The 13,337-nt window shown below is 33.4% G+C and overlaps 2 protein-coding genes across 21 annotated transcripts in view; both read left to right on the plus strand.

The window, feature by feature from the left end:
• kcnd1 (potassium voltage-gated channel, Shal-related subfamily, member 1) overlaps positions 1-1,792 on the plus strand; it is a 142,078-nt gene extending 140,286 nt beyond the window's left edge. For 6 of the 7 annotated variants that reach the window (XM_087262527.1, XM_087262530.1, XM_087262528.1 and 3 more), the window contains one exon: positions 24-1,792. In XM_087262527.1, the coding sequence (XP_087118653.1) occupies positions 24-228 (205 nt within the window). In that variant the 3' untranslated portion in view covers positions 229-1,792. 7 annotated transcript variants of the gene reach the window in all.
• Positions 1,793-7,515: 5,723 nt separating this feature from the next.
• LOC101883539 (scavenger receptor cysteine-rich type 1 protein M130) overlaps positions 7,516-13,337 on the plus strand; it is a 53,743-nt gene continuing 47,921 nt past the window's right edge. For 6 of the 14 annotated variants that reach the window (XR_015497608.2, XR_015497609.2, XM_087264334.2 and 3 more), the window contains exon 1: positions 7,516-8,118. Coding sequence is in view for 3 of the 14 variants with exons in the window: in XM_087264327.2 (XP_087120453.1) it covers positions 8,089-8,118; positions 8,679-8,787 (139 nt within the window). In the remaining 11 variants the exon portion in view is untranslated. Of the gene's footprint in view, positions 8,119-8,678; positions 8,788-13,337 lie in introns of all 14 variants that reach the window. The other 8 variants (XR_015497607.2, XM_087264327.2, XM_087264328.2 and 5 more) reach the window with 3 other exon arrangements.

Below are 13,337 nucleotides of genomic sequence, written 5' to 3' on the forward strand. Positions count from 1 at the left end.
GTGTTTCTGCATCTACAAAACAGCCGCTCCAGTCTGAACGCGCGGACAGAAGACCTGAAGCTAAACTGTGATGACCGGGATTTCACAGCGGCTATAATCAGTATACCAACCCCTCCTGCCAACACCCCTGACGAGAGTCTGCCGCCCTCTCCTGCCATTCCCGGCATCTTACGCAACTCTCGTTCCAGTTCCTTCACCCACGAGACAGTGAAGATCTCCTCCTTATAACCGCCACAAGCACACGAGCATCCCCCTATTATTGCACAACGGAACGGACGTGATGGACTAAGTGCATCTGCTTCATTCCAAATGGACATTTCCACATGGACTCGCATGAGCTGATGTGCGTTTTTTTGTGATCGTCACAGTTTGAACAATTCCAGGGGGGAAAAGACTGCATAAAAAAACTCGATCGCATATCGCAAATCAGCAGTTATAGCGGCACTGAAGGCCTTTTACTTTTAAAGATATGCAATGTTTCAACAAGCTGGAATTATGCCTATATGTCCACTGCGAAATACAGTTGCGGGAGAGATTACTTAAAAAAAAAAAAAAAGTGGAAATATTGAACCCGTAGATCTTTGCAGGGAAAAAAAAGCTATAACAACAACAACAAAAATGACGGCAGATGGTGTATATGTATCAATATTTGTATCATACCTCTTTAGATCACATGCATCTTCAAAACCCCCCCACAAGGAGGAAAAAAAAGAGAAGAGATTCATGAGCAATCCTACCCAAACATGCATGTTGTATTGTAGATACCATGGCAGAGAATGGAGCCGCCAACATGCTACTCGCACATACTTTTTTGCATGGTACTTCTTTTACCTCCGTTTCGTTTGTCCTGTTTTCTTTCTTAACATCTATGAAGAAAAAAAAAGAGATGATATTTACAGAGTATTAATGATCAAACGTGATGCACCAGATGTGCACATTAGGGAAAAAAAGATTGATAAACAAAGAAAATGAAAATAATAAAAAAAATTCAGGCATGTTTTTGCAAAAATCTGAAGCCAGACAAGTGCAGCTGTGAGTGTGTGTGTGTGTGTGTTTGCGTGAATGTGCGATTGGGCGGCGATTGGGAAGAACTTGTGTTATTTGATCACAGATATGCATGGATACCGTTGTAGGTATTTTTATGTGTTTTCTCCAATGGGAAAATGAAGGGTTTCTTTAGCATTTTAAAGTGACTGGAGGGCGTTTACCACTGTCATTGAGTTTTTACAGCAGTAATTAGAGTCACTTCAACTTATCTTTCATTTGGCTTGGTAATCAAGTGTAACCTTTAAACCCTGGCTGGCTATTTTTATACGGTAGTTCGTACATCGAAAACAAGGCTGTGTAATGGTCCAGTGAGCCATTTCTCATCTGTTAATGTTTATTTTAAAAAATCATAAGCAGCAAATGAGACAGGCAATAATAGTGTAATTATTTTTTACTACAACAGAAATGAAAGAAGCAGTTATATATGGAAGACGAATTTAAAAAAGGGAGGAATGCAAATTTGCACTTGACTGTGATGAGAAATATATTTGTTACTGTTTACAAGCATTGTTAGTAAGTTATTTTTACGTTCATTTTTGGTTCTGTCTGTCTTTTTTTTTCCTCTCTCAAGCTTCATAAAACGGTGTGAAGTGGTAAATTTAGTAATTGGTCAGGCACCTGCTCATTTTCGGCAGGCGGTGTTGGATGAATGGCTCCCGGTAGGAGATTAAAGAGTTAGATATCAAAAGCACAGAGGTGTAAAGTCTATTCCACAAATAAAGTGAACAGAACTCAGAAAATACAATGTTTGTCGGCTCTCAATCGAGGAAATACAGTTAAATCAATGTTTTAAAATGCTTGTCAATGGCTAACGGGCATTTGAGAGTCAATAAAACATATACAGGCAACACAAAAGTAATACTTTTGACTCCTGATGATATACAGAGGTCTAATGAAAATGACTTATTTCTTTGTTGGGTATCTGCGGAAAATCAACCTTCCTAATTGAGATTATGTACACAGATCTAATCTTATTTTTTATATACTGCAGCATCCAGGACCGAAATGTCCAAAGTAGGGTCCACGAACCAAAGTTATCATGGTAAGCTTTGATTTGGCCACCATCTCATCATCAACATCTCATCGCGTTGGTGAGAATCCCTTTAACAGAGATCATCATTTTGAATTTAACGTAAAATTTTTTGTCTGTTTTATAGTTTTATAGCAAACTGAAATGAATTGTTTTAATTAAAGGCTGTAAATGAATAATTTTTTTAATAATGTAAATACTGTCACTCGACAAATGGAGGACAATGCACATAACATTGTTAGCTATTTGGCATTGAACTCCATTGTGTAATAAATATATAAATGGAATTTATATATATATATATATATATATATATATATATATATATATATATATATATATTTATATATTTATATATATATATATATATATATATATATATATATATATATATATACATACGTACACAGTTGATATCAAAATTATTAGCCCCCGTTTATTTTTTACCCCAATTTCCCCAAGGGGAAGAACATGTTTTCAACGCATTTCTAAACATAACAATTTTAATATCCCATTTCTAATAACTGATTAATTTTGTCTTTGCCATGATGACAGTAAATAATTTTCGACTAGATCTTTTTCAAGAGTCATATATCTTCAAGACTCTCATATATATACAGCTTAAAGTGACATTTAAAAGCTTAACTAGGTTAATTATTGTATAACGATGGTTTGTAGACTATCATAAAAATCTATAGCTTAAAGGGCCTAATAATTTTGATCTTAAAATGCCTTTTAAAAAATTCAAACCTGCTTTTATCCTAGCTGAAATAAAAGAAATAAGACTTTCACTTGAAGAAAAAATATCATCAGACATACTGTGAAAATTTCAAATTTCAAAGGGGGCTAATAATTCTGACTAATATACTTGTGTGTGTGTGTGTGTGTGTGTGTGTGTGTGTGTGTGTGTGTGTGTGTGTGTGTGTGTGTGTGTGTGTGTGTGTGTGTATATATATATATATATATATGTATGTATATATATATATATATATATATATATATATATATATATATATATATATATATATATATATATATGTGTGTGTGTGTGTGTATATATATATATATATATAATTATTTTGCTAAATTAATTAGGAACGGCAAATTTAATGTAAGACAGTTTGCTATATTTAGCTTCAGCCCACAGCCCTCAGACAAGTTTGATTTTTGGCCCTTCATAAGAAAAAGTTCGGGCACTCCTTTTTTCAGGAGAAGCTCAGGTAACTGCCATTTTCATGAACAATACAACATGAAAGTGAAGAAGTGAGCCTCGTCAAGTATGGTTTTACCCATACTAAAAATCTGTTCTCTAATTGCACGCACACACGTTTTGAGTGAGGAGTGAGAGCACACACAAACACATACTGTGAGCATACACCCGGAGCAGTGGGCAGCTGTTGCTTTCAGCAATTAGTTAGGTGCATGGTGCAAATTATACACTGGTGATCATTGGGGTCGACTTTTTTGGTAAGTTTTCAGTGAATCAAATTTATTTATTTAAGTTACATCAAATTTATAAGACGTGTTTGAGTTTACAGTGTTTTGAGAGATATTTAATGTATTCTAATAGTAACCTCTGATTATTTCAGATGTTACTGTTGCTCAAACTATGGGTCTAATTTGAGTTTACTTTTAGACTATTTTTAAATACAAACACACACACTTAAGATATCTATCGCTGCTCAAGATCTGCTTGTTTAGATTGTTGAATGATTCTTGCAAAGACTGACTGGCGTGATTATGCATAAATCCTTATAATGGTATGAACCATCATAGGGGTGGTCAAATGTATATTTATGTTATCTATTATTTTAATTATTAACATTTTTATTAAAGATACAGATCAGGGAAAACTAATTCTCACTATTAAAGGGCTGATCCTGCCATACATCTTGTGTTGACATCCTTCAGAGGGGATCAAGCGTTATTTAGGAGAGGAGGGGGGTAACTCCCCCTGTAACTCGCACCCTGGTTAGGTGCCTTGCTCAAGAAGGTAGAAAATGGTGCAGGTCATTCACTCCCCCCACCTTCAGTTTCTGCTTGAGATCGTTACAAGTCCAACTCACTAACCATTAGGCCACAACTGCCTCTTAAGTCACAAGTCCTATATAAACTGTTAACTTTTAAGTCCACAGTATTTGACTGTAATATGAACTGCATTTTACTGTAGGACAGTTATGCAAAATGTTTAGTTGCATTGAGAAAATTACAGTAAAGATATACAACACTGTAAATACACATACAGCGAGGTAAATGGTGCTGTAAATGTAACTACGGTATATTTGCTGTAATTGACTTACAGTAAGTTACTGGTGAACTGCTGCCTGTAAGTTACTGTAGAATCTACAGGAAATTGTAAACAGTGTAAAGGGGGTCACACTCTGGGTATGTCATCCCATGTAGCGCCATGCATTTTAGAATTGTACACATAGAATTGTATACATTCTATCAGAGTTCGAACAACAGCGCCACAAGTTGGCGGCTGTCCGCGGTGCCCAGCTTTGACTTGGGACGCTGTTCATATTTCTACCGCATCACAAAGCGCCATGCTGCTATCTGAAATGTTTCATATTACATAACATGAGAATGTGCGTGTCCAATGTGCGTTGCTTCCAACTGTCATATGTGGAGCGCATCTGGTGTGTGACCCCCTTAAGTCATCTCTCTCTGATTAAAGGTCATTTTTGTAAATAATGTTCAACTTCTGGCACAGATTGAATATTTTGCTTATCAAGACCTCACTCAATGAATTATAAAAAGCCATAAGTATTTTTATTTTGCATGAATGTTTTTATTTTTAACTTTCAAAGTACTGCCAGCCACTGACTGTATTTCATGAATTACCAAGAATGCTCTTCGTTCGGCTGAAGAAAAAAATGTAACCACATCTTGGATGGCCTGAGGGTAAGTAAACAAGCAGATAATATGTTTTTATGATATTATATGATATTTTATGATTTCATAGTGCTAATCTTGAATGCAAAGGTTTAGATATTTACTTAAAAGTCTCTCGGCTAATTGTTTTCTATTTCTCTCCTGAGGGAGCACTGTATAATTGGCTATCAATTTGCATAATGTGGGAGTTTGTCATTAAATCATAATAATTTAGATGAGGCTAATTACCCACACTGCAGCCAATCCTTTAGTTTTAAGTCAACACGAAACACATTCAAAATTAACTTGCATAATGTGAAATTTCTGAGAGGAAAAAAATATTTAGTGCTGGAAATATTTTCTGGGATTTAATTGGAAGATCAAATGTGTGGAAATGTTGACGTTAAAATTTAAATAATAATGTAATCTGATCTTTTTTTCCATATTGTGACGTTTATCGGAGTGTAATGGGGGTATTGAAAAAGGAAACATAAAGGGTGAGACCAGAAAAAAGTCTGTATTTGTCATGGAAAATTCAGTTAGGATTTTCTGATTAAATATTATAGATGCTCACTATGAGATAACATGCATTTAGAAAATGCATTCATATTGACTTTTCACCATCTAATTGGGCTAACATTAGAATCTGATTATGATTATTTACAATATGTGATCAGGTTATTGGCTTTGCTTTGATTATGGGTTTGTTTGTTTTTTATGTAATACGCACTTACTTTATTCTCCAGAAATGTGAATCCGAATTTAAATCTCAACTCCACCATCGTCTGCAACCTGTCCAAGGATGAAGTTGGCCTGTTTTCCATGCCTAATGGATAATTATTCCATGGATTATTTTACCCTGGTTCTAAATTTATCAAACAATCAATAAAAGCAAGTGGTAATTAATAATAAATTCATAAACACTCACCGGCCACTTTATTAGGTACACCTTACTATTTCCAAGTTGGACCCCCTTTTGGCTTCAGAACTGCCCTAATCATTTGTGGCATAGATTCAACAAGGTACTGGAAATATGCATTAGAGATTTTGGTCCATATTGACATGATAGCATCACGAAGTTGCTGCAGATTTGTCAACTGCTCATCCATGTGCATGTCATGTTCCACCACATCCCAAAAGTGCTCTATTGGATTGAATCTGGTGACTGTGGAGGCCATTTGAGTACAGCAAACTCATTCTCATGTTCAAGAAACCAGAAATCCAAGATGATTCGTGCTTTATGACATGGTGTATTGTCCTGCTGGAAGTAGCCATCAGAAGATGGTACACTGTGGTCATAAAGGGATGGACATGGTCAACAGCAATACTAAGGTAGGCTGTGGTGTTGACACAATGCTGGGTATTAACGGGCCCAAAGTGTGCCAAGAAAATATCCTCCACACCATTACACCATCACCATCAGCCTGAACTGTTGATACAATGCAGGATGAATCCATGCTTTCATGTTGTTGACACCAAATTCTGACCCTACCATGCAAATATTGCAGCAGAAATGGAGACTCATCAGACCAGGCAACTTTTTCCAATCTTCTATTGTCTACTTTTGGTGAGCCTGTGTGAATTGTATTCCTGTTCTTATCTGACAGGAGTGGCTCCTGTTGTGGTCTTCTGCTGCTGTAGCCTATTTGCCTCAAGGTTTGACGTGGTGTGTGTTCAGAGATGCTCTTTTGCATACCTCGATTGTAACAAGTGGATATTTGAGTTACTGTTGCCTTTCTATCAGCTGGAACCAGTCTGGCCATTCTCCTTTGACCCCTGGCATCAATAAGGCATTTGCCCCCACAGAACTGCCGCTCGCTGGATATTTTCTCTTTTTCAGACCATTCTCTGTAAACCCTAGAGATGGTTGTTCATGAAAATCACAGTAGATCAGCAGTTTCTGAAATACTTAGACCAGCCCGTCTGGCACCAACAACCATAACATCTACAAAGTCACTTACATCAACTTTCTTCCTCATTCTGATGCTCAGTTTGAACTGCAGCAGATCAACTTGACCATGTCTACGTGCATAAATATGTTGAGCTGATTAAAATTTTGCATTAACATGCAGTTGGACAGGTGTACCTAATAAAGTGGCGGGTGAGTGTACTTTGGAAAGACATACCTTGAAACTAAAACAGAATTTTCTTAAAAAGCAACAGCTGTGTGCTGGAAGTAAAACTCCATTCATTGTATTGCTTCATGGCAAAATGGATGATTAACAATAGGCCTAACTAGCAAACATATACAGACATTTTACTTTTTATACAAATAGTGTAAATTACAAAAATTATCCAAACTAAAATAAAAACTAAGAAGAAAAATAACAAAACAGATATCGACTATGGTATATGATACAAATAAATTAAACATTTTTAATGCTAATTTTGTTTTTATTTTAGCCAGAGATTTTTGGTTCTTTTATAAAGACACTGTGTAGTGGAGGTGTTTTGAAATATCTACATTTCTAAATAAACTAGCTGTCTAGAAACTTCCACCAATCAGAGTCACCGTCAGCAAAGCGCGCCAAAATGATACTTTGCTCCGCCCACTCCCGTGAAACACACAAAGACAGCAAACTAACTAAAGGACATGTTCACATTATCTTCCTCACTAAGCGAGAACTACGTTAAACAGACTAAGAAAACTAGTTTCATCGCATCTGCTTGCTGAAGAAAGAGTTCACAACATGAACTGACTACGACATTTAACTGAGCACACACAACCGACCTGAACCAAAAGCAGGTGACAAGTTTTAAGCAAAACACCAAGTTTTTCCACTCCGTTTGAAAGAACTCTCTATATGTTAAGCCAGTCGTTAAGTTTCTTCCTTAATACGTACATTTTACTTTCTCTACACCACGAGAAAGATTCAGATCTAATTATCCTGCGCAATCGTTTCATCGGCAACTCAACAGCCCATAGATCTGTTACAGCAAGAAGCCACAACGCACTGAGTAGGCTATGTATTGATAGGTTTGTGTGTCCATCTTCCCTCTCTCAACGTCTTGGACATAGTTTTTTTCCCAATATGGCCAGAACGAACAGAAACGCAGATAAAAGCGTTTACAGCAAATGAGAGCGAAGGGTTATGAAAGGTTTGGAATGTTTACACAACACTGACATCTAGCGGCAGATGGAGGAACTGCAGCGCAAGCAACAACAGGTACGTCAAGACGCAAAAGTTACATTTTTATCATCACTAATTCGCTTACCTAATGGTGATGACTGGAAACAGTGCAAAAGCATTTTTAAAATGTAAACACAAATGTAATTTCATTGCTTCGACAGTGGAGAATATGATCTGCACAACAAACTATATTCTGAAAAAAGGGTTGCATCTGGTTTTGTATGTTAATAGTTCAAAAATATTATTTTAATGACATTTTATTTTTAATCACTATTTATTTATTTATTTTAATTATTAGATAGCTAAATATGGAAATTTACTTAAGATTCTCTCTTAAAGCTACCAAACATCTGCGCAATTGCTGATTGATAAAAACTTCCGTTCTCTTCATAATCACATCTGGACATTAAAACAACAGCAATAGAACAAAGAACTGGATAGATTAATATGTGATTACTCCAAAAGTACATAGATGCAGTTTTTATGTTTGTTCAGCATATATCCTATGTATTAAATTAAAACAAAGCTCATTTAATCAAATGAAATGCATATGAGGAAAGCGAGCAGGATGTTGATAAAACTGTGACATCACAAAGCACTTAAAAGCAGGTACAGCATGCGGCCTGGTCCTCTCCTCCATCCTCCTCCTTTATTCTACCATCATGTGGTTCCTGCTCCTGTTTTTGCAAATATCAGCTACTCAAGGCAAGTGAAATTGTGTTTTCTAAATTAAAGAAATGTATATTTTATTACCCGTTTACATGCTGCATTGTGTTCCAGGCTGCTGTAAATGGGGCAGTTAATGAATGCTTAACAAATACTGAAATAACTTGCATAGTAACTTATTTTGCGTTAGTGACAAATTAAACTGAGACCAAACATTTTCTAAAGTTTTTATTTTATTTTTTATGCACAGTTGAAGTTAGAATTATTAGCCCTCCTAAATAATTATCTCCTCTATATATTTTCTCTCAAATTTTGTTTATTGGTGAGATTTTTTTCAACATAATACTTTTATTAACTCATTTCTAATAACTAATTTCTTTGCCGTGATGACCGTACATAAAATTTTACTAGATATTTTTCAAGATATTGGTATTCAGCTTAAAGTGAAATTCAAAGGATTACCTGGGTAATTAGGATATTTGGTCAAGTTAGGGTAATAAGGCAAGTCATTGTACAATGATGGTTTGTTCTGTAGATAATCGAAAAATAAAATATTGCTTAAGAGGCTAATAATTTTGACCTTAAAATATCTTTTAAAAAATTAAAAACTGCTTTCATCCTAGCCAAGTTAAAACAAATAAGACTTTGATAATTTGGGAAACATTTGAAAAAGAAAAAAATTCCAAAGAGGGTAAATAATTCTAACTTCAACTGTATATTGCACATTTCATACATAATGGTAATTCAAAGTCTTTTACATAAACGAGGATTAAAAATCATAAAATAATCACAATAGGTAAGATATAAAAGCAATTTTAAGAAATTTAATTATTAAAACATTTAATAATGTAATAAATCAGGTTTAAAAGAAATAAAAGATATAAAGATTTGTTTAATATTATAAAAAAAGACTAAAATGCCTATTTTGGTTTTTATTGTAGTTAATTCAAAGAAATGGTTTTGTTACTTTACAGAAATATGTATTTTATTAATAAAAAAATGGTATGATTATATGTAATTTTATTATGAAATTTAATCGGCCGAAAATATTCTGCTTATTAAATATTTGGGTATTTTCAGAAGATCAACAAAACCTGATGATCATATTCTCCAGAGCAATTTAAGAGCATTAAAGTTCCAGCTTCTTATAATCAGTATGGTGAAATGGCTTATAGCATTTTTTTCTGTTTCATTTATATACATATGTATGTATACAAAATTTATATATTTATTTTAGATTTTTAAATAAATAAATAAAAAACTAATAAAAGGTGTATTCACATACAGTTGAAGTCAGAATTATTAGCCCCCCTTAGAATGTTTTCTTTTTTTACATTTTTCCAAAATTATGTTTAACAGAGCAAGGACATTTTCACTGGTTGTCTGATAATATTTTTTTCTTCTGGAGAAGGTCTTATTTGTTTTATTTTGGCTAGAATAAAAGCAGTTTTTATTTTTTCAAAACCATTTTAAGGTCAATTATTAGCCCCTTTAAGCTACATATTTTTTGATAGTCTAGAACAAACCATCATTATAATATAACTTGCCTAATTACGCTTACCTGTCTGGTTAATCTAATTAACCTAGTTAAGCCTTTAAGCATCACTTTAAGCAGTATAGAAGAGTCTTGAAAAAATATCTAGTAAAATATTATTTACTGTCATCATGGCAAAGATAAAATAAATCAGTTATTAGAAATGAGTTATTCAAACTAATGTTAAGAAATGTGTTGAAAACATCTTCTCTCCCTTAATCCCTTAACCGAAATTGGGGAAAACAATAAACAGGGGGCTAATAATTCTGACTTCAACTGCATATATTATGTAGTATGAAAAATAACTTTGATTTAAGTATGAATATACCTAAAAAAAAATTTTGAACTTGAGAGAAATTATCAGAGAAATTAGCAATTTTTTGAATTTAGTTATTTATTATAAGTTAATTTACATTTATGCAGCTTTATCTTCATAATGGCACAAAACAGAATAAATGTGCTATATTTCAATGAAAGTGTTAGCAATTCTTTTGTAATGTGGATATTTATCATTAAAAATTTATTTATTCAGTATAACCATTTCAAAGGGATATCAAATAATCAGAAGCTATTAAAAGAAACGTTACTGAGAACAAAATAGACAATAAGTTTTGAATGCATTTGCACAGTGGGTAGCACGTTCACCTCACAGCAAGAAGGTCGCTGGTTCGAGTCTTGGCTCAGTTGGCATTTCTGTGTGGAGTTTGCATGTTCTCCCTGCGTTCGCGTGGGTTTCCTCCGGGTGCTCCGGTTTCCCCCACAGTCCAAAGACATGCGGTACAGGTGAATTGGGTAGGCTAAATTGTCCGTAGTGTATGAGTGTGTGTGAATGTTTCCCAGTGATTGGTTGTGGCTGGAAGGGCATCCGCTGCGTAAAAAATAGCTGGATAAGTTGGCGGTTCATTCCGCTGTGGCGACCCTGGATTAACAAAGGGACTAAGCCGACAAGAAAACGAATGAATGAATATTGGAGCCCTTTTTACTGCAGGGATTCAATTATAGATGTATGATGCAGCTTTGTTAAATAAAAGGCTATCTAAAATGTATATATATTATATACATATGTATATATATTATATAATCTATCTATATTATTAAATTAGCGCAATTTTTTAACATTTTTTGATCATGGAAATATATTTTTAATTTAAATTTTTTTAAATTGCAGAATTAAATTAATTCTAAATTAAAATAGCCACATTGATGATTATTATATAGAATAGGACAATGCAGTGTTGTTATATACTGTGCGTATACAGTATGAGTATCTCCCTCACAAATCTCTCATTTAAATTAATATTTTCTATAGGAAGCTTACAATATTATATTTGTGCATATATTATGTTAGTCAGTACTAAAGGCTAATCTAACAAAATAACTTATAAAAGCGGCACAAAATTAGTATACCTCTTTTTTCCCCCCCATTTTTTTTGTTATTATTTTGTATATTTTTTGAAAATGATAAAAATATAAATTTTCAAAATGAGGTGTACTCAATTATGCTGTGCACTGTAAAATTTACATATTTTGTTTGTTTAGCAATGCAACAAAACAAGTACAATAAAAGAAAATCTGGAATTAAAAATGGAAAACAAATAAACAAATAACTGAAAAAACAAAAGAGGTTATTCGTTCACACATAACATAAAAACCTGAAAATTTCTTTCAGCCCATAGTTTTTTTTCATATCTCCTCTCAGTATAATAACACAACTTTAAAAACACTAAACTGAATAAATTCTACAATAAAACAACCACAATGATTTAATATGATTATATATATATATATATATATATATATATATATATATATATATATATATATATATATATATATATATATATATATATATTACATGGGGTGTCACAGTGGTGCAGTGGGTAGCACGACCGCCTTAAAGCAAGAAGGTCGCTGATTTGAACCCCTGCTGGACCAGTTGGTATTTCTGTGTGGAGTTTGCATGTTCTCCCCATGTTTGCATGGGTTTCCTCCGGGTGCTCCGGTTTCCCCCACAAGTCCAAAGACATGCGGTACAGGTGAATTGATTGAGCTAAATTGGCCGTAGTGTATGAGTGTTAATGCAAGAGTGTATGGGTGTTTCCCAGTGTTGGGTTGCAGCTGGAATGGCATCCGCTGAGTAAAACACATGCTGGATAAATTGGCAGTTCATTCTGCTGTGGTGACCCCAGATTAATAAAGGGACTAAGCTGAAAAGAGAATGAATGAATTAATAATTATTATATATTAATATGATATTTATTTATTTTAATAATTAATTAAAATTAAATCATTAATTAAAATTACATCATTAATAAAATAATTAATAAAAAATAAAGGGAACACTTAAACACAATGCAAGTCCAAGTGTTTTATTTATTTCATTTTATTTCATATTGCTTATTTTATAATTTATACATATACTGTATATATATATATATATATATATATATATATATATATATATATATATATATATATATATATATATATATATATATATATATACAATTATAGATATGACTTTGCTAATAAAATGATGTTATAGATTTAAATTAAAGATGTAGACATTAATATACCAAGAAACCAAGATCACGCAGTGGTTTGTCTCATGCGTGTGTTCTTCACAACTCTCTGTGGAAAGGCACGGTTAAACCTGTGGTTTTCTTACAGATAACGTGTAGTGGCTTTATCTCATAATCTGCATAAACATGCAACTTGTGAAAATTTGAGCGCTGGAAGCCACTGACAGATAAGAGAACACAGCAGCTTCTGCAGAGCATGTGGTTCATCAGTTCTCAGACTGCACAGCCACATTTTCCAGTGACCATATAAGGCTAAAAAAGACACCTTGACTTTAATAACATGATCGTATATCGTTTAACAAGTTAGCCTTTGTTTCTTTTAATATGTCACTTTAAAATATAGTATCGATAGAATGTTATCATTTACTATTTTATTTAAATTACATTTATTTTAAGGCCATTCTTTTAAGCATTTGTTTAACTAATTTTATAATTAGATTTTTTTTTTACTAAGATTTTTTTTTTTGCATGTC

The sequence above is a fragment of the Danio rerio genome, chromosome 8, assembly GCF_052040795.2.
Source record: "Danio rerio strain M-AB ecotype USA chromosome 8, GRCz13ab, whole genome shotgun sequence".
Lineage (NCBI taxonomy): Eukaryota > Metazoa > Chordata > Actinopteri > Cypriniformes > Danionidae > Danio > Danio rerio.